General features: G+C 42.5%; 1 protein-coding gene across 1 annotated transcript in view; it reads right to left on the bottom strand.

The window, feature by feature from the left end:
* PRKCH (protein kinase C eta) overlaps nt 1–21342 on the bottom strand; it is a 221936-nt gene that overhangs the window by 167140 nt on the left and 33454 nt on the right. Inside the window, exon 4 of the mRNA XM_005285871.4 lies at nt 20819–20884. Within this exon, the coding sequence (XP_005285928.1) occupies nt 20819–20884 (66 nt within the window). The remainder of the gene's footprint in view (nt 1–20818; nt 20885–21342) is intronic.

Raw genomic sequence — 21342 nt, forward strand, 5'->3', positions numbered from 1 at the left:
TCGACATTAATGCAAAAAGTCAGGAATTGCAAGAGTTAAATCATCCAGCAGCAACATTGCGTTAGCCTGTGCAAAGCTTTGCACATCTTGTGTTTTATTGCATACATTTTATAACAGAAATAGTAATATTAAAGCTACACATTTTAACCAGAAAAACAGGAATAGAAAATGTACAAATGTTTTTGCTATTCAAGCCTTAAAGGTTGCATTGCCTGCTTTTTGTGATTAACGATGCAATGTACCATTAACATGGGCTTTGGCATTTAGGCCACGTCTATACTCTAAAGTTTTATGGCGAGACACCTGCCCACATACCAATATCAGTATGTCGTGAGAGTGAGTTCACATTTAGCTGTCTTTGCCCATGCTGTGTAGACATACGCTTAGTGACAGCTTGGGTATTGCCACCTTGCAGCACACTACCTTCTCGGTAATTTTTGCAGTGTATTCTGGGATACCAGCGCTTCTCTTAGGGAATTGTGGGAGTTGGTGGCCAAGTTTCCACAGTTCCCTCTGTTCCATAATCTGCTCTTCCTCATGACTGTTTTCAATCTCTCCACCATCTTGCCGTCAGACGCACGGATGCTGAACAGATCAGCGGAGGTCTCATCTGTTTTAGAGACAACCGCTACAGTTGCAGAGCTACAATAACCACCACAGCAGCCAGGGCTACAGCTTTGAAAATGGGAAAACTGAGGCGTGGATGATGTGGACAGTGAATAAAAATCACCAGATGCTGCAGGCATTCACTGACCAGCTGCACACAGTGGAGCAGCATTTCTGGGCCCGGGAATCAAGCAGCGAGAGGTGGAACCTGATCATGATGCCAATCTGGGACGAACAGCAACGGCCGTAGAACTTTCAGATGTGGAAAGCTACATTCCTGGAGTAAAAACAACGAGGAGTCCTTGGGGCACCTTAGAGACTAACAAATGTATTTGGGCATAAGCTTTCGTGGGCTAGAACCCACTTCATCAGGTGCATGAAGTGAAAAATACAGGAGCAGGTATAAATACATGCTGAGCTCACCCCAGCTCTCCAGTGCAGAGACACCAAAACAAGTGCTGCTTTGACGGTGAAGAAACGATCACTCCCTGGAAGCTTGGAATCGTATTGCGATCAGCCACTAGGTAATCAGATTGGTGTTGGAAAATCTACGGTCGGGGCAGGCATCACACAAGTGTGCAAGACCATTAAGTGTGTTCAGCTGTACAGGATTGTCATTCTGGGCGATGTGCAGGAAATAAAAGATAAATTCAATGACATAGCTTCCCTAATTGCGGTGGGCCAATAGATTGGACGTATATACTTATTCTGGGCCCCCACACCTTGCTCATGGACTTTAAGGACAGAAGGGACCATTGTGATCATCTAGTCTGACCTGCACATTACAAGCCACAGAACCTCACCCACCCCCTCCTGTAATAGATCCCTAACCTCTGGCTGAGTTACTGGAGTCCTCAAATCATGGTTTAAAGACTTCAAGTTGCAAAGAATCCCCCTTTACACTAGTTTAAATCTACAAGTGACCTGTTCCCCCTGCTGCAGAAGAAGGCCAACCCCCCCCAGGGTCTCTGCCAGTCTGACCGGAGGGAAACAGTGGCGGATTATCCAATGGGCTGATGGGGCCTGTGCCCAGGGGCCCTGGCCAATTGGGGGGCCCTGGAAAAATGGGCACCTCGCCCCCAGCAGAAATCTGCCCTGGGGCGGCGGAAGCCCAGAGCCCTGGCAGAAGCGCCACGCAGGTGGGACGGAGACACCCCAGCACCCAGACCCCCACTGCAGCACTGGGACTAGAGGAGCTCTCATTCCCTGCCGTAGCCTCAGCGCTGGGGAAGCTCTCACTCCCCACTGTGGCCCCAGGGCTGTGGCAGGGGGACAGAGCTTTTTTGTCTTGGGGCCACAGTGTGGGGGGGAGAAAGGAGTAAACGGGTTGTGGGTGCAGTGGGGGTGGAATGGGGTGGGACCATGTGTGGAACAAGGGTGGGGCCATGGGAGAAGGAGCAGAATATGGTTGGGCCATGGGCGGGGCCGCAGGGAGAAGGGGTAGGAAGGGGCCCCCCACTTTTTCTGGCCCAGGGCCTCAGGAATCCTTAGTCCGCCTCTGGGGGAAAATTCCTTCCCACCCCCAAATAGGGCAATCAATTAGAGCAGTGGTTTTCAACCTTTTTTCATTTGTGGACCTTTAAAAAATTTCAAATGGAGATGCAGACCCTTTGGAAATTCAACCTGTGGTCCGTGCACCCCTACCATAGAAGTCTTAGACTGAAAACTGTCTGAACAGAATTCAACTATAAATGTTACACCTGCTCAGCATGGCATTTGGCGCAGCATGAGAAAGGGTGCTAAACTGTGGGCTTCTATGGTAATGACAACACTTCTTTGATTTTGACCAGTAGGTGGGGGGTATTCACATACTTTTGATTGATCAGAGAAATGGAATGCCTTTTCTGGGCTCTGAAACTTTATTTTCATAGTCCCCTTTTGTGGACCCCTTAGACATAGTATGCTGACCCCCAGCAGTCTGCAGACCACAGGTTGAAAACCACTGAGTTAGACCCTGAACATGTGGACAAAACCCACCAGCCAGACACCTGGGAAAGCGTTCTCGGTAGTAACTCAGAGCCCTCCCCATCTAGTGTCCCCAGCTATTGGAGATATTTGCTGCTAGCAGTTACAGATCGGCTATCTACCATTGAAGGCAGTTTCATCATACCATCCCCTCCATAAACTTATCAAGCTTGGTCTTAAAGCCAGGTAGTTTTTTTGCTCCCACTGCTCCCCTTTCAGGGCTTTTCTAGAACTTCACTCCTCTGGTGGTGTGAAACCTGAGTACATAAGCAGACAGGGGTACTCTTTCATGATTATGCAATGATTAGTGGATCTCTGGGGACAATTCACTGACATTAACACTGCATGATCAGGTAAGGTGCGTGAGGCTCGCATCTTTAGAAATACAGGACTTTTTGAAAAGCTGCAAGCAGGGACATTTTCCCTAGACTGGCATATTGCATGCTTGGTTCGTTTGTTTTTAAAAATAAAAATCATCTGCAGTAAAGTCAGTATTTAAATACTCCTCATTAAGTTCTGAAGTTCACAGCTCATTGTGGGGAATTGGATGGATTCCTGCCTTCTCTGCTGCTATTGTTTGGCTGGAGTTTTCTAGTGACCTACTTTCTGATCTTTGCAATACAAGAAAGTTTGGTCCCTTGAAGGTTGCAATACAAGCACAGAGCAGGCCTGACCCTGCTTAGCTGTGCTAGATATGATGACAGCATCCAGTAGAATGGCAGATTAAGGTAACTAGGCCCTTGTTGATTCTGTCTTGGTCTCACTGAAGCCTCTGATGGATTCAAGAATCTTGGAGTTTATTTAATCTTGAAGTCAGATCCACAGTTGCCAGGACTTGGATTTGGTTGGTGGGAATCCTGGTCTGAGCCCTCAGTCAGCCTCAAAACTCTCCCCCTGCAGCCCTCTGGCTATATTTAGGGTTACCATACGTCCGGATTTTCCCGGACATGTCCGGCTTTTGGGGGTTCAAATCCCCGTCCGGGGGGAAATCCCCAAAAGCCGGGCATGTCCGGGAAAATCGGGAGGGAAGGATGGAGGGCTCGGCCGGGGCCTCTTTGGCCGGGGTCGCGGGGCCGGGGGCATGGTGCCGGGCTGGGCGCGGTGCCGGGCGGGGAGCCGGGGGCGCGGTGCCGGGCCGGGAGCCGGGCGGTGCGCCGGGCCGCGGGGCCGCGAGCCGGTCCGGGGTAGCGGGGGGGGGGGTGTGTGCCGGGCCGCGGGGCCGCGAGCCGGTCCGGGGTAGCGGGGGCGTGCGCTGGGCCGCCGGGGGCCGGCAGTGCTGGGCGGGCCGGGGGTGGTCGGTCGGGGGCCGGGGCCGGCACCCCAGGGCCCGAGCCGACCCAGGCTGGAGCCGCCGGGGGGCCAGCCTGGGCCGCGCCTCCTCCCCCCACACTCCCCCTTACCTGCTTCAGGCTTCCCGCGAATTAAATGTTCGCGGGAAGCAGGGGAGGGGGCGGAGACTTTGGGGAGGGGGCGGAGTTGGGGCGGGGGCGTGGGCGGGGCGGGGCCGGGGCCCCGTGGAGTGTCCTCCATTTGGAGGCACAAAATATGGTAACCCTAGCTATATTTAATCTAAAGATTACTCCCATCACACTGAACTCCCTCATTTCAGCCACTGTACATAATTGTGCAAATGGAAAACTGTACGTAAATAAAGCAAATCTTTCTAAGTGTAAGAGGTTTTGCTCTTTTCCCCCCCTGTCCTTCCATTTCCTCATTCTGCTCTTTCCTTTCCACCTGTCTCACCTTCCTACCATTTACTCTTTTTAACTTTTGTTTTCTTTGTCTCACTTTTTGTTTTTTTCCTCTTCCCATGGGTGGTAGGTATCATAGGCTGAGGGAGGCTGTGCCTCCCCAAATAGCCAGGTGTAGCCCTGCCCACACTCTGTCCCCAGAGCCCATCCTGCCCATTCTCCTGTCCCTGTGTCATGGCCCCAGCTAGGTTCTCTGAGCTGGGGAGGCTGCAGCCACACCGCCTGCCCTCCCAGCTCTGGGGCTGGGGAGTTTCTAGCCATGCCACCTGCCCTCCCAGGGGGGACAGCAGCCATGGTGGGGGGCTCTGGCAGGGGTGGGAGCTAGTCTCCCCCAGCTGGGGGTTCACGCTTCCATCTCTTCATTTTCTCTGCCCATTTCTCTTCCCTACGACTGTTGCCTTTCTGTCCCTGTACTCTCAATCTGTTCCTTCCATAGCTTCCCTCAGTCTTCCCCTCCCTCACGTACTCCCCCCATCAGATGATCCTCACTTTACCCCAAACAATTTATTCTTACTCCCTCCAGTTGCTTCATCGCTCCACTTCTCACAACACCTGGCATACTGGAGTGGCAGGTTCAAGATCTTTTCAGACATAGGGCTCCTCTTCACTCCCCACGAGAGAGCAGATGTAACAGGTTCAGTAGTTTAATAGTTGCCCCATTGTTTCTCCTATGGAATCAACAGATCTGCCAGCAGAGCTTGTATCAGACCCAGTCATTGTTTTTTTATTAGGGCTGTCGATTAGTCACAGTGAACTCATGCAATTAACTCAAAAAATGAATCGTAATTAAAAAAAGGAATCACGATTAATCGCAGTTTTAATCGCACTGTTAAGCAATAATAGAATACCAATTGAAATGTATTAAATATTTGTGGATGCTTTTCTACATTTTCAAATATATTGATTTCAATTACCATACAAAATACAAAGTGTACACTGTTCACTTTATATTATTTTTTATTACAAATATTTGCGCTGTAAAAATGATAAAAGAAATAGTATTTTTCAGTTCACCTCATACACGTACTATAGTGCAATCTCTTTATTGTGAAAGTGCAACTTACAAATGTAGAATTTTTTTTCCGTTACATAACCACTCAAAAACAAAACAATGTTAAACTTTAGAGCCTACAAGTCCACTCAGTCCTACTTCTTGTTCAGCCAATCGCTCAGACAAACAAGTTTGTTGACATTTACAGGAGATAATGCTGCCTGCTTCTTATTAACAATGTCACCTGAAAGTGAGAACAGGCGTTCGTATGGCACTTTTGTAGCCGGCATTGCAAGAGATTTATTTGCCAGATATGCTAAACCTTCATATGCCCCTTCGTGCTTCGGCCACCATTCCAGAGGACATGCTTCCATGCTGGTGACACTCATTTTAAAAAAATGTGTTAATTAAATTTGTGACTGAACTCCTTGGGGGAGAATTGTATGTCTCCTGCTCTGTGGTTTACCCGCATTCTGCCATATATTTCATGTTCTAGCTGTCTCGGATGATGACCCAGCATATGGTGTTGGTTTTAAGAACACTTTCATTGCAGATTTGACAAAATGCAAAGAGGGTACCAATGTAAGATTTCTAAAGATAGCTACAGCACTCAACCCAAGGTTTAAGAATCCGAAGTGCCTTCCAAAATCTGAGAGGGACGAGGTGTGGAACATGCTTTCAAAAGTCTTAAAAGAGCCATACTCCCATGCAGAAACTACAGAACCCAAACCACCAAAAAAGAAAATCAGCCTTCTGCTGGTGGCATCCGATGCAGATGATGAAAATGAACATACATCGGCAGGGCTGTCCCCAAGGAGGTGCAGGGCCCAGGGTGACAGTGACATCACTTCTGGGACCAACCATGCCGGGGGCAGGTAGGGGAGGCGATGCCTCCCCAAACAGCCAGATGTGGCCCTGCCCACACTCCGCCCCTTCCCCCCCAGGGCCCTGCTTTGGCGGCAGCGCCACCCACCTTCCCAGCACTGGGGCCACGCCGCCTACCTTCCCGGGACTGGAGAGGCTGCATCAGTGCCGCCGTGCGCACGCCCTCCCGGCGCACATGCTCTCCCTCAAGTGGAAGGGATGGGGCTGGGGGTAGCTTCCCGCAGCCAGCGGTTCACCCGCTGCCCATGCCATGCTGGCCAATCGTGCTGGCCCGCGGGGACCTCCAAAGTGTGGTGCCTGGACCGGTCGCCCCAATTCACCGGCCCCTAGGGACTGCTCTGTGCATCGGTCTGCACTGCTTTGGATCATTATTGAGCAGAACCTGTCATCAGCATGGACGCATGTCCTCTGGAATGGTGGCCGAACCATGAAGGGACGTACGAAACTTTAGCGCATCTGGCATGTAAATATCTTCCAAATCCGGCTACAACAGTGCCATGCGAACGCCTGTTCTCACTTTCAGGTGACATTGTAAACAAGAAGCAGGCAGCATTATCTCCCACTATGTAAACAAACTTGTTTGAGCAATTGGCTGAACAAGAAGTAGGACTGAGTGGATTTGTAGGCTCTAAAGTTTTACATCGTTTTATTTTTGAGTGCAGGTTTTTTTGTACATAATTTTATATTTGTACGTTCAACTTTCATGATAAAGAGATTGCACGACGGTACTTGTATTAGGTGACTTGAAACACTTTCTTTTTGTTTCTTTTTTACAGTGCAAGTATTTGTAATAAAAAATAAATATAAAGCAAGCACTGTACACTTTGTATTCTGCGTTGTAATTGAAAGCAATATATTTTAAAATGTAGAAAACATCCAAACATATTTAAATAAATGGTATTCTATTGTTTTGCAGCACAATTAATCACTAATCACTTGACAGCCCTATTTTTTATTCATTGAAATTGCAAGACCCTATGTGTGTCTGCAAGGGCTTTAAGTTCCTCAAACCATAGCTCTTGGCCTTATAGTGTCTGAGAGCTCTGTAAATGCAGCCCATCCCTTAGAAAGTCCACTGGCCACGTCCTGGAAACACAGGAATTGCCAGATTGCCAAGGTCAACATAGTCCATGTTGTGTCTCCGACAGTAGCCAGCAGCAAATGATTCGGAGGAAGGTTTCAGAACACTGCAATAGCAGATGTGAGATAATCTGCCCCCATGAACTAATAGTTCAAGATTGATTTGTACCAAAGGTTTTTAATCCCTTCCAAAATTTTGTGTTAGCATTAGCTATGATCACTCTGGATATTCTTCTTATCCATATAAATGGCCAATCCTTTACTGAATCTTGCTAAGTCCTTAGCCCCAGTGACCTCCTGTGGCAGAGAATTTCACAGGCTATTGACATATTGTGTAAAAAAAAAATTCCCTTGATCTGTTTTGAATTTGCCACCATTTAATTTTGTTGACTGTCCCCTTATTCGTATGTTATGAGACAGAGAATAGAAGCTCCAGAGCTACCTTCTCTAGACCATTTATTATTTTAAATACTTTTATCACCTCCCTTCTTGTTAGTCATGAGCTGTCCATAATAGTCAGCATGGACCTTACACTCCATGGACTTTGTATGTTCCACGCTGACCATGAAGGGCAACTTGCAACCATTACAAGGCTGCAGTTGGAGACATTGTAAATACTGTAGGCAAGAACTGAAAACTTCAAAGTGCCAAACCATGGAGCTGAAAAGTCCACAGAATGAGCCAGCAGACCTTCTATGGGCTGAGCAGCTACCACAGATCTTATCAGCTCCACGATGGTAAGCATGAAGCTTCCAGTGTCCATAGGCCTTCAAGGGGTCAGGTTTCAGGTGCTATAGTGGTAAACAAAGGACTTTAAAGTTTCTTGAAAAGGAGTTAGTTTTGGCTTTTGGAATTTACAAGGTCCACCTGAAATGGTTTACACCCAGTTTTCTTTTAAAAAAGAGGTTTTTTTCCCTATGGGGCTTAAAAATCTCTTCAAGCTACTCTAGTTGAGCAGCTAACCTCAGGAAGACTTATTTAGAAGTTTAGAATATCTGCCAAAACCTAGGGGAGCACACAAAGGTTTATGTTTATGCAGAAAATCCATATTTTGCCTATTTTCCAACTTTACAAGATAATAACTGGTGCAGAAGACTGCCACGGACTCGGGAATAAAATGATTTCAGAGTGTCTAGACCAAACCATTTTTGCAATGATTAGATAAAATTTGAATTAAAAGAAAAAATGTCTGACAATATTAATTACAAAGCTGCTCTATAACACACTAGAGGTCTGTCTTTCTACCTCTTCCTTGGTTTTCTAGTCCGAAGCAGAGGAGATCCTTTCCAGGAACCTCATTAGAAGTAATGGTCATGTTAAATCAGATCTGGTAAGACCATTGGTAGAAATGGGGAGAAGTTATAATAAACTCTAAGGACCTAAGGTTGTCAGATTCTGGCCCAGATTCCTCAAGGTACTTATGCATGTGCCTAACTTAAGCACATGAGTAGTCCCTTTAAGTAACTTACCTTACATGGGTGAACAGTGAGGAAGAAAGGTGCAAAGAGCCCTCTTCCTCTCAACCTTCCACTTTTACATACACAGTATTGCCAAACCCAAATATTCAAAAATCGTGAGTCAAGCTTCCCCCAAAACCATGACATTGGCTTATGAGATGTAAATAAATAAATAAATAAATAATACATGTGGGGTTCTTTTTAGTTACCTTCTGGTTTTTTAGCCTTTAGAGTTCATGTTTTCAAGCTCTTTTCCACAACCATGGGGGCCAGAAACTTTAGGTTTAAAAAAACCATCTAAACTGAGATTCTCAGGTAATCACATGACTCTAGGATCTGTGGCTTTTAAGGAAAAAAAACCACCAAATATGGTGATGATAAAATTGTGAGCTAGCAACACCAATACCCTCCACTGCCCCTTTGCTGAGCAACAGAGATGTCCAGGTCTTGCTAGTCAGCTTCCCATCTGAGAAGAAATCAGTGATGTGTTGTTTGGGTACACTCTTAGCATAACTTGTTTTATTTATACACCAGTCCTGGAACAGAGATGGTCACACATGGCATGCAGGCAAGGCCATCACTCGGAACTCTCAGCCAAAGACCAGTGCCCAGTCCCCAGACAGAATTTCTTCCTCCAAATTGACTCTGCTTAGAGATATTATGGCAGAGAGCCAGTCTCCTTGCTGCTCGCCAAGCTTCCTTGTCAGGTTTCCCTCCCCACTCTGAACTCTGGGACACAGATGTGGGAACCCACATGAAAGAACCCCTAAGCTTATTGCTACCAGCTTAGGTTAAAAACTTCCCCGAGGCACAAATCCTTTCCTTGTCCTTGGATGGTATTGCTGCCACCACCAAGTGATTTAGACAAAGATTTGGGAAAAGGACCCCTTGGAGTTCCTATTTTCCCCCAAATATCCCCCCAAACCCCTTCACCTTCCTGGGGAGGTTTGAGAATAATATACCAATCAATTGCCTTTAATAAAAGCACAGACCAGACCCTTTATTTTTAGGACACTAAAATCAATCAGGTTCTTAAAAGAAGAACTTTATTATAAAGAAAAAAGTAAAAGAAGCACCTCTGTAAAATCACGATGGAAGGTAATTTTACAGGGTGATAAAAAGATTTAAAACATAGAGGATTCCTCTCTAGGCTCAACTTCAAAGTTACAAAAACAGGAATAAACCTCCCTCTTAGCACAGGGAAAATTCACAAGCTAAAACAAAAGATAATCTAACACATTTCTTTGCCTTTACTTACAATTTCTGTAATTTTAGATGTATCATTTCAAGAGATGGTTTACCTGCTTGGTCTCTCTCTCTATCCAGAGGGAACAAACAAAGAGAGCACAAACACTCCCCTCCCCCAATTTGAAAGTATCTTCTTTTCCCACTGGTCCTTCTGGTCAGGTGCCAACTAGGTTAACTGAACTGCTTAACCCCTTACAGGTAAAATGATTCTGTACCTCTGGCCAGGAGGGGTTACTGCATAGATAAAGATTGTTACCCTTCCCTTTATATTTATGACATTTCCAAAAGAAATTTCAGGAAAAAACAACAACAATGCAGCATTTCTTCCAAGACTAAAAATTTGCTCAGATTTTGCTAAGAACTTGTAAGAGTGTGTGTAACCGCACCATCTGGTGACTACTGCCATAACACTTTGCCATGCACAACTCAGAGTGAGAGCAGAACTGCAGCTCTTGCACTCAGGGCAACACTTCTCCTCTCTACTTTTCTCCAACAGATGCTGAGATCTGCGGTCAAGGAACTGGACAAGGAGCCCTGAAGGAGAGTAGAGAGGAGCATGTTCCTATTGTGCATAGGAGTGTCCAGGAAGGCAGAACACTTCCTAGTGCTTCCATTTGACTTGTGCAGCTTTGCCCCATCCCCTTATGCTGGGCTGTACCTAATGGAAATGAACTAGCCCTAAGTGAGCTAACTCAGGAATGCTCTCTCTTAAAACTGGCTTAGCTTTTGTTTCCTCAATACAAATGACCATAGAAGGAAGCAAAGTAGTGAGAATACTCTTGCACTTTCTCTTTGAGTCACCGTAATCTTAAATATAATGTTATGTATTTTTCCCCTTATGTGTATTGTTAGTGCTATTTGGAAAACCTGTGTTTTTTTCGTCTCTGAGAACAGAGCCAGACCATTTGGCTTTGCCTTGTTCTAACTTTATGGTTTAGTCAGCCCGCATTTCACACTGAAGCGATACAAAAATTAGAGCACGCTCATTCAGCGTCTAGAAAATAAAACAAACAAAACCTCTTTATCCTCCCAACATGTAAGCTGTTCCCTTTACCAGTAACCCATAATTCTCAAGTAATTTGGTATCATCTCCATTTGGCATGTTAAGGGCAGTATGCAACTAGCCCTATTTTTAAATTTATACACAACACTGGTTACATTCACAAGTGAGACAGTAAGTGATTGGAATACCTTGGCTCTCACAGCTACTATTTCAGAAATGCTACTGACCTTTCTTGTAAATGGAACTGAAGTTGAATACATTACAACCAAACAGAAACAGCTGCACAGTTCAAGGTACCAGGAACTAACTCTATTTAGTTCCCCTATTAATTTTAATCTATTTATACCACTTCCTTCTCACAGCTCTTTCTCACAGCTCTTTCTATAATGGTGCTTCTTAAACCTCTGAATAAGGACAGCTGCTAAACCAACTATCCCTTGTGTGGAATAATTTGTTGCTAGAAAAAAAGACCAAATTCTTCTCTAATAATAATAATTACGGAACTGATCCAAAGTTCATTGAAGCCGATGACAATGCTTCCTTTGACTCTAGTGTTTCAGGTTCAGATCCTTGGTTGCATGTGAACCTGGAGACATTCTATTGAAGTTATGGTATTACTTGTGATTTACACCCCTACAAACTGAAAGCAAAATCTGGTCCAAAATCTATTTTTACTCATTTTAGATGTATAAGTATTTCCTGAGACTAAATTGGAAGCTCACCCAATCCATATTATTTTTAGCAAAACACCATGTAATTTTATAAAACGGTCACATTATAAACTGCAGAATACTGTTTATCAGAGCACTAACTCCTACAAGCCAACCATTAATACAGCTAATGGCCTGTTTGATATAGTAAACTGCTCTTGTTTGTCTTGGTCCATTAACAAACAATGGTCATTAACTGCTAATAGCAAGTGAGTTATTAGATACAATTGCTTGTGCAGGAAACACTGGAGAACAAGCTGATTGCTCAGAAAGAAATAAGCCCTACTAAAGCAAAACAATGTTACTCCTTTATTTGTAATTTAGCCCAAACATGACGGACGCTGGAGAGCAGATTTTAGTTAGCAATTTAAGAAACACTTGCAAGTCAGTCCCTGCTCACTACACCAACCCTGTCAAACGAACCTCCACACTAAACCAGAGAAATTCCAGATGCTGGTCACTGGAGCTCTTTCTATTTTTTTCTGATGAGCAGTTGTTTAATCTAAATACAGACAGAACCATGGGATAAAAAATAGATATATAACCTACTGAGAGCCAAGAGGATGTGGGACCTGCTGCTTCATTCATGGTCTTACTTTTAATTTTTTGTATTTTATTTATTTATTTTTTTAAACCAGAGTCCAACATTCAAACATAAAAATGTCTTTCGCTTTTCCCACAGTTGGGCTTGATGCATGAATTACTGAGTGAAATTCAGTGGCCCATGTTATTCAGCATGGCAGACGAGCTAATCATAATGGTCTTTTCTGGCCTTAGAATCTCGGACTAAATCTAAGGCCCCAGTCCTGAAAATACACGTGCATGTAAAGAGTCCCACTGGAACTTCCCATGCATTTTATGTTTGTGTTTGCAGCACTGGGGCCTATACAAGTATTTCTAGCCCAAGCATTTACAAATCATAAGTCAATCCCCAGAAATCATGGCATCGGTTAATAAATCATGAGATTTTTAAAAAAATATTTCATTGTGGGTTCTTTATTTGCCCTCTGGCATCTGAACCTTTGAGGTGCATTTGGTTCATGTTTTCCAGCTTTTCTCCTCAGCTATGAGAGCTAGAGGCTTATTTTTTAAATGAACACAGAGTCTCGCAAAATAGCATGAATCCAGCAGCTGAGGCTTTAAGAAAAACATCAACTAATAAGATCCCTGATAAAACCAGGACAATTAGCAACACTTCTCCACGCAGAATTAAACCTCAATGGGTAGTCCTAGAGATAAGAACTCAAATTTAGCCCTACCTTTAAAGTTTGCTTTAAAAAAAAAAAAATCAAAAGTACTATAAAGCCAACAGAAATATTTCATGATTATTTTCATTCCACTGGAAACAATTGTTTATAAAATAAAAACAGCCTCTATTTGCCAGTTAAGCAGTGAGAACCTGAAAGTGAAACTGACTATGAACAAACACTAAGCATAATTCACTGATTTTTAATATTTTGTGTTCATTTGTTTATATGTTCTTTTTTTTTTTAAGTTGGGGGAAATGCAAAAAGTAATCAGCCTGAACAGTGAAAAGTGAATTGGGTTTTTTAATTTCTGTGTTAACCATCTAAGTTTTTATTAATAACATAGTAAATATTGTGTTTGTTTATCATTTTTAAACTGGCAGTGTCCCTTTAGTATTACAGCCTGCATATTATTTTCATTTACTATGTGAGCTCAGTAGAAGATATGTGAAAATCAGTTGACAGACCACTTGAAAAACAAATCAGAAAACACTGAAATTAACATTCTGGGCCTGATTTTGATCACACACCACTTTCACACTCATTTAAATTGAGTTACTTGAGTAAATTTTGCTATTGAGAGGGCAGAATTTGGCCCTTTCCACCCCTCATTGAAGTCAGTGGAAAGGATTGTTATTGACTTCAATGGGAGTTGGATCAGGTCCTTAGTTACTCATGCTTCCTCTTTTCTAACTTTCCCCTCAGCTGATCGTGTACACTCATGATGCTTTCATATTTTGGCTATGGTGTCTATTATACACAGTCAGTTACCAACAAACTGTTAGTCACATCCATGTCTTCTGCTGTTACGCCATTAACTTAAGCAGTCCCTTCTCCATATTACAGCTATAGTGTGTTTACTCTGGATGCTGACACTTGCAATTCATTAACAATAAATTAAGGAAAACAAAAATCCCAACCAATTCAGTTATTCCTAAATGGTTACAGGGTTTGTCGGAAATGTTTACTGGCTAGGTCCTCTTAAATAGGTGACCATTAACCACTTAGATTCCAATTCTGCAAAGCATTCAAGCAGAGGCTTATGTCCCATTGATTTTGATGGACTTCAGGAAAGTACTTAAGCATGTCTTATTAGAGAAGAACTTAGATGCTTTGCTGAATAGTGTCCTCAATGAACAAAGAGGTGCAAAACCCTATATCCTTGTTACACGTAGTTTATTTGAGCAGTTGTCAAAATAAGGATATATTCAAATAAAATAAAAGGTAGTCTATTCAAATATTGTAGCATTACTATGGAGAAAGTAATGGTTAATTTAGATTATTTTATCTGTAATGTAAGAAAACAAAGTAGCCTTGTTTTCATGTCACAAATCCACATGTTGTGGGGCTTAGCACTTGTCTAAATGAATACAAAGAAAAACTCACACACCACCAAGAAAGAAAAAAACATTTGTTATTCTGTAACTAGTTAATTATGGCTAATTATAATCCCACCGCTTCCTTCTGCAAATGCTGTACACTCACAGCTCAGACCTGTACGGTGCTGAGCCCTTTGGCTCCATCCAGCAGTTCAGTAGCCCCGGAGCCCCATCCATTCAGGGTGACCAGACAGCAAGTGTCAAAAATCAGGACAGGGGGTGGGGGGTAATAGGAGCCTAGATAAGAAAAAGACCCAAAAATCGGGACTGTCCCTATAAAATCGGGACATCTGGTCACCCTACATCCATTGAAGGATGTGTGCTTAAGTGCTCTGCTGGAGCAAGTCCAAAGTGTTCAGGATCAAGCCCGTAAGCTCTCAAAATGAACCATGACATCGAATGTGCATGAACTACATCAGGATGATATAGATGTAAACATAACTTGGGTCTTTTGCTCTTTACACAACAGTCAACAACATGAAGAAACCATACCAGCACTGCGTTTATTAGACATGAAAGGCCTAGCTATATTTTTACCGCTGCTCTAACTGGTGGCTTCCAAAACACAGAACATGGTGAGCACTACCAGAGGAGTCACAAACAATGTAAAGGGATACTGCAGTATTCCTATAAACTCTGATAACACAGCAAATTAAGGAGTAAAATAAAAGGATGTCAGGCACGATAACACACATCTGAATGATCAGAGTCCATGATCCAGACATGCTATTAATATGTTCTTTATTTTCTCTGGCCCTAGACTCTATCTCATAATTATATTACCATTCTTTAAAACATCCAAATCCAACGTGTTTCACGCACTTATTCTGTTGAAATCTAATAGTAGTAGAAGTGTTTTGTAAATATAACTTGGAAAAGTGATAAAAAAGGATTTCCAAGTGTGGGAATACAGCCTCCTGTACATCTCATTATCAAAAAAAATTGTATAATTGAATTACAATTGATATAACTTTTGTTATGTTTTCAGACTCTTCTCCCAGTGGTTGAATGACTGCCACTTTGCTGGAGTTTTCTGCCTATGCTGGAACCCATCAGAAGCGAAGTACAGCACCCTTTGGTAATAGTATAAAGAAATATATGTTAGCTAGTTGTCTCCTTTGACCAATTCTGAAATATATACTGTGAATTTTTTTTTTAAATAAAGAAGGTTGCAGAAACAAATACAGACATAAGTGAAAATCCAAATTAAATTTTGTACCACTGACTGTGTTAAAGGTTTGCTACAGATATCTCTACTTCTACTGATTTCTGTGGAAGCAAGATCCAGTCTATTGTTACCAAATGTCTATTGTCTACACTTAAGATCTATTTTTGGTGTTATTTGGTGAAATTCAAGCCATGTTACATGAGTTTGGATACCATGATTGAGAACAACATAATTAAAAAATAGAGCTAATTGTGAAATGGTAAAAAGTTTTGTGGGAAATTTTCTTTTACAAGGTTCAAAATAAATCTATTTTCAATTTGTTTTTCAAAGTTTCAGCTACATTTTTATCCATTTTTAAAACATGTTTCCAAAATCGGGTTCGAAATCATTAATGAAAATTTTTTATATACCAAAAATCACAGTTTCTGGTAAATGAATATTGTCTTCTACTTAATTGTTTGAACATTTTTGGTTACCAAAACCTGTGATTCTGGTAAAGAAAAATGTTCTATAACGATTTAAACACAATTTCAATATATATATTCTATTTCAAATGATTAACATTTTGCAGAAATTTTCAAAGATGTCAGCAATTTTTGTGCAAAGTTCCATTTAAAAAAAAAAAAGCCTTTCATCAGTCAGAAAAATATTTAGTGTGAATATTTTTGACCAGGTGGAATAAAAACACACACATATATATTCTCAAATGTATTCTTTTCCTTTCAATTGTCTTTGGGGAGTAAACTAGGCTCCCAATATCTATGCAACTGTTTGCTTTCCATGATCCAGATTGTCTCCTGGAAGTTCTACTACTTAGACTACTTTGATTTGTGCACTACCTAGAGCTGACTTCCGTGGGGTTCTGTATGGTCTCAAGGATCTGCCCACATGGATCCAATTGCAGGATCAGGACCTTCAAATTTGCAAGCACAAAACTGCCCCCAGAAAAAAGGAAATGGGGCCTATCTAATCCCTCAAATACACCACAAGACATACAAGGTAGATGAAGTAATATCTTTTATTGGAGCAACTTCTGCTGGTGGAAGGGAAACGCTTTTGAGTTACACAGAGCTCTTCTTCCGAGACTGCCCAAGATAAATGCAAAGTGGAACAGATTGTTAAGCATAAGGGGTTCAAACATGCTTTAGGAGACCACTTAAAGAGAATTGGGCAATTGAGGGTTAGCAGGCAGGAGGGTGTGTTGTAATGAATCATAAAACCAGTCTCTCTGTTAAGTCCATGTTTTTTAGTGTCCAGCAGGGTTATAAATTTAAGTTCCCAGGCTTGCTGGGAATTTGATTGTTGGTACAATAAAAGATATTGTCTCATCTACCTTGTCTCTCATATTTAGGGACCAACAGGGCCACAATACTGCAAACTCCAAAGGGGATGTGGGTTATCATGGCTTGGCCCTCTCTCTTCTCCCACACTGTCCAGCAGACTGAAGTCAGTACAGACAGAGAGAGAGAGAGCATAAGCTACACCACCACCACCAACAGAAAGAGGTCTAGTAACTATCAGGGAGCACATACTCCCCTACCCCAAAATCCCTTACAGGTATTCTGCCTGGCTGTATGCTCCACAGACAGTTTCTGAGGAAAGGCAATAGCATTGAATCCCCAACCTCAGTCCTCCCAGCAGGCTTGTGGACTGTAAAGCCCCAACAGAACTCTGATTTTTGAAAAATTACTGCAGCACGGAGTGCCCTTAAATTGTACCCCAAATTAACTGCACTAAACTGTGTTACCCTTCGCAGGGTGGAGTGCATGGCTGGGAAGAGGTCTCACACCTACCATTCATCTCCCTAATTTCTCATTAGCTTTAAAAACCCTACCAGCATGTGGAACTTTGGCACTTCCCTTGGAGATGCTGTGATTAAGCTGTCACAGTTAATCGAGACAAGGTGGGTGAGGTAATATCTTTTATTGGACCAACTCCTGTTGGTGAGAGAGACCCGCTTTCAAGCTACACCGAGCTCGAAAGCTTGTCTCTCGCACAACTTTTAAAACTTTTAAAAGTTGGTCCAATAAAAGATATTACCTCACCCACCTTGTCTCTCTAATATCCAGGGACCAACATGGCTACAATAACACTGCAAACAGTAAATTGTTGCAGGACTTCTCTTAATCTTCCACTAGGGGGTACCATCACCCCATAATTTTCGAAAACAGGAAGTCTGCTGAATGCTGCTTTTAATGAAACATGAAATCCAGGTCCAGTACAGCCAAAAAAAAAAAAATCCAGTTTTACAGAAAAAAAATGCTGTAATTTTATGAAGCATTTTAATTTGATTCTGTTTAGTTAGACCAGCCCCATGGACATGCACCAGGCAGTATAAACCTGTTCCTTCAACTAAGGGATCCGGCTTCTTCCTTATTTCATGGATATAACTTCAAATTGAATGAAGGCAGAACTGGAGGCTGGGGTGTTACAGAAGAAGTGGTATCCCTCAGAGGCTTGCATTTAAAAAAAATATTTTTATTAAAGTGATGACACACACACACACACACACACACAAACAACTTTTAGAGCTATATTATTATTTGTATTATAGTAGCATCTAGGGGGGGCCAAACAAGAGCTGGACTCCATTGTGCTAGGCGCTGTACAAACACACAGTGAGAGACAGCCCCTGCCCCAAAGAGCTCACAATCCAAACAGACAAGGCAAAGGGTGGGAGACTCAGAGGAAAAAGAGGTACGGAGAAGAGAGGTGAGTCACCCAAGGTCAAACAGCACATCAGTGGCAGAGCCAGGAATAGGCTCCAGTTTTCCCAAGTCTCAAACCAGGGCCTGATCCACTGGATCCAGATGCCGCAACGGCTACATGTATTCAGCCTGCTTTTCAGACATGTTCATCATCAAAAGAACCAATGAAAATCAACAGGAACTGAAGCAGCATATATGGGAGAAATCATGAGTGGGTGCTCAGCTCCTCTTAAAATCAGGTCCCTACAGTCCAACTAAGTTAGAATGCAACAGCGGGTCACAAGAAGTGCCACAAATACACATAAGCCTACGCTTTCAGTGGGGTTAATAACAATGTGCCCATAGAAGTGGGAGGCACTGCAATTTGCATGCGCAAAGCACACTCCACATACAGCTCTGTATTTGCACATCACTGTTTAATGTATTCCTGGAAATTAGTGCTTGTGTGTGTGCACCTGCAGTATTCTGAGGGCATCTTGTAGAAGCTTGCCGAGCATTTGGGCTGGTAGATAAAGCTACCACACCCATCTGCTTTTCCTACAGATTAGAGACGTTGTCCTGAAAGCTGCCGAGTACACCCAACGCCTACTTCCTTCTGTGGGAATTGAGGGTGCGCAGCAACGCCTAGGATTGGGACAAAACCAAAACTATACCAAGTCTTTGGATTTCCCTTTCCCAAAAATTGAACTCTCTTTCAGAGTGGTGCAGAATCTAATTCCCTTTGTATCATACAGAAATATTTTATTTGCCTTCTAGCTCTGGTAACTAAGGGCAAAATTCTCCTCTCAGATCTGCCTGGCAGTTCTCACTTTGACACTTTGCTGTCTCCATGCCATTCCTTGGACACTAGCGGGAGCTCTGCCTATGCTGAGCATGGAAGATGAGCACTATGGTGTGGATCTGACAGGACAATTTTTCTCTGAGTCAGAATATTTGGGGGGGGGGGGAATATTACCCCATAACAACTTTTTGTTTCTTAACAACAAACAGCCTTGCAGCAAAAAGAGTGGCAGTTGAGAAGAACTTTTTAGAGCAGTTCAAGGGCTGTAGCTGGGTAATGGGATGGAACTAAAGGAAAAAATAAGTTATACACTAGTCAGTGAGCTCTGCTAGATGGTGCACATCGACTCCCTACAGCACCACGGCAGTTAGTCAGGAAAGATCATCAGCTGGTCAGCCTAGGCCATGATTCAGCAAAACACTTAAGTACAAGCCCAGTAAGCCTATCCCTACTGAGCAAAACACTTAAGTCCCATTTAAATTCCATTGACCTCAGTGGGAGACTTGCTTGTGAAAAAATGGCTACAGTATCAGTCCTACAGTATAAAACATGAGAGCTGCCAAAATTGCCCACCTACAGTTGGTTGAACATTCTTCATCAAACCATTTTTTGAAATGAAAAATTACTTTTTGACCAAAACAGAATTTTCATTAATTTTTTAAACAATTAAAAACTGGGAAACTGGGGGAGGGGTCCTTGTTTGTTTGATCCTTGCCTGTGCCAACTTTTGTCTCTGAAAAAGGGAAGGGACAAGGGGGGGAGTGACATTTTTCCCCCCAATAAAACCAGTTTTTAAAATTTTGTCTCGGAAAATCTTGCAAAGTTCTATGCAACAAATTTGAATAAAATGAACATATTTTGGTTTCTTTTGAATTTTTTGTGTGGAAAATACTTACAATTTTTCAACACACACACACACACACACACACACACACACACACACACACACACACACACAGTCGGATTTTAATTAGAAAACAAAAACACAGAACCCAGAGTTCCCTTTGGACACCTTGCATATGCATTTGGCATTTTTACCCTGCATTCTTTTAACTAATTTACAAAAATGAACAGCAGATGAATTACAGTCATCTCTTGATGGTATTGGCAGTGGCTGTGCACTTGAAGCAGTCAATGTATTTCACTGACAGAACACCATGTATTGCGTGCAGCTAGAATGCTTAGCTATATTGTGCCATTCCTTTTATTAGAGTGGTTTGCAATAGACTCTGTAGAGGTCCACAATAGGAACTGCCTACCAATTAACAAGGAACCCAAGTTTTTTTCTATTTGCAGATATTTGTAGGACTATAACCAGAAACAAAGCCATGAGCAACTAGGCCAGTAAACAGTGAACTTTGCTGACTAGTGTTTGTTTTATAACATTTGGCACATCTTGATATGTACATAACAATAGTTCTTCAACCATAAATAATATTTTACAGAGGTCACACCATAGTTATTTAAGTTCAGGGCTTTATTTCCCAGAGCACTAAGTAGCTGTGAATGAATTATGTTTAGTCTGATCTGCCACAGAAGGGTCATAAACGTATATGTTGTAGCAAACCATGGAATATTACTCCTGTACATCAGGCAAATTGTAAATGTAAAAGAATAATGCTTGATAAGGGGGAAGTAGTTTTATTTTGTTAAAGTAATATATGTTTCTAGGGAAGCACTATAAAAGTTTATGTTAACTTGTTTCCCAGAACAGAAGAAAAGATTCAGAGGCAGCATTAACAGTCGCTCCCCAAGCCAACCCAGGAGCGAGGATGCGGAAGCAAGCAAAAGTAGCACCAATAAAGAGTGGATTGTGCTGCTTCTCTAAAGCTTTCTGACCTGACCCAGTGGCTCCTGTTGTCTTCTTGGAAGTGAGTGCAGGCTCCTGATCTTCGACAGGAAGACCTGTGAAATAATCAGCAGGTTAGAAAGCATTTAAAACAGAGGAGAGATGCTAACAGAACAGAAACGATAGGCCCCATATTTCAAACTTGGCTTCCCAATATTAGATGCCTGAATACATACCTAGATACCTAGGAAGAGATTTTCAAAGACACAAATGGCTCAACTCCCTTTGAAAGGAGTTGGAAGTTTAACTTGCATTCATGCCTTTGAGAGCGTCCCCCATAAATAATAACCTGATTTTCATAGGTGCTGATCACCAGCCACTCCTACTGAAATCAGCTTTAGGTTTCCATATTTTGATATTTTGGCTGTAATATTTTAGCCTCAGATGAAAACTATTTAAAGTTGCAAACAATTTTTTTTTAAAAAGCAAATAAAATTTGAACAATATTTTCAGCCTCTTTTCAAAGATTGAAGAAAAAAACTTGTCTTTACAAATTCTTCTTCTTTAAACATAC

Source organism: Chrysemys picta, chromosome 4 (assembly GCF_011386835.1).
Source record: "Chrysemys picta bellii isolate R12L10 chromosome 4, ASM1138683v2, whole genome shotgun sequence".
Lineage (NCBI taxonomy): Eukaryota > Metazoa > Chordata > Testudines > Emydidae > Chrysemys > Chrysemys picta.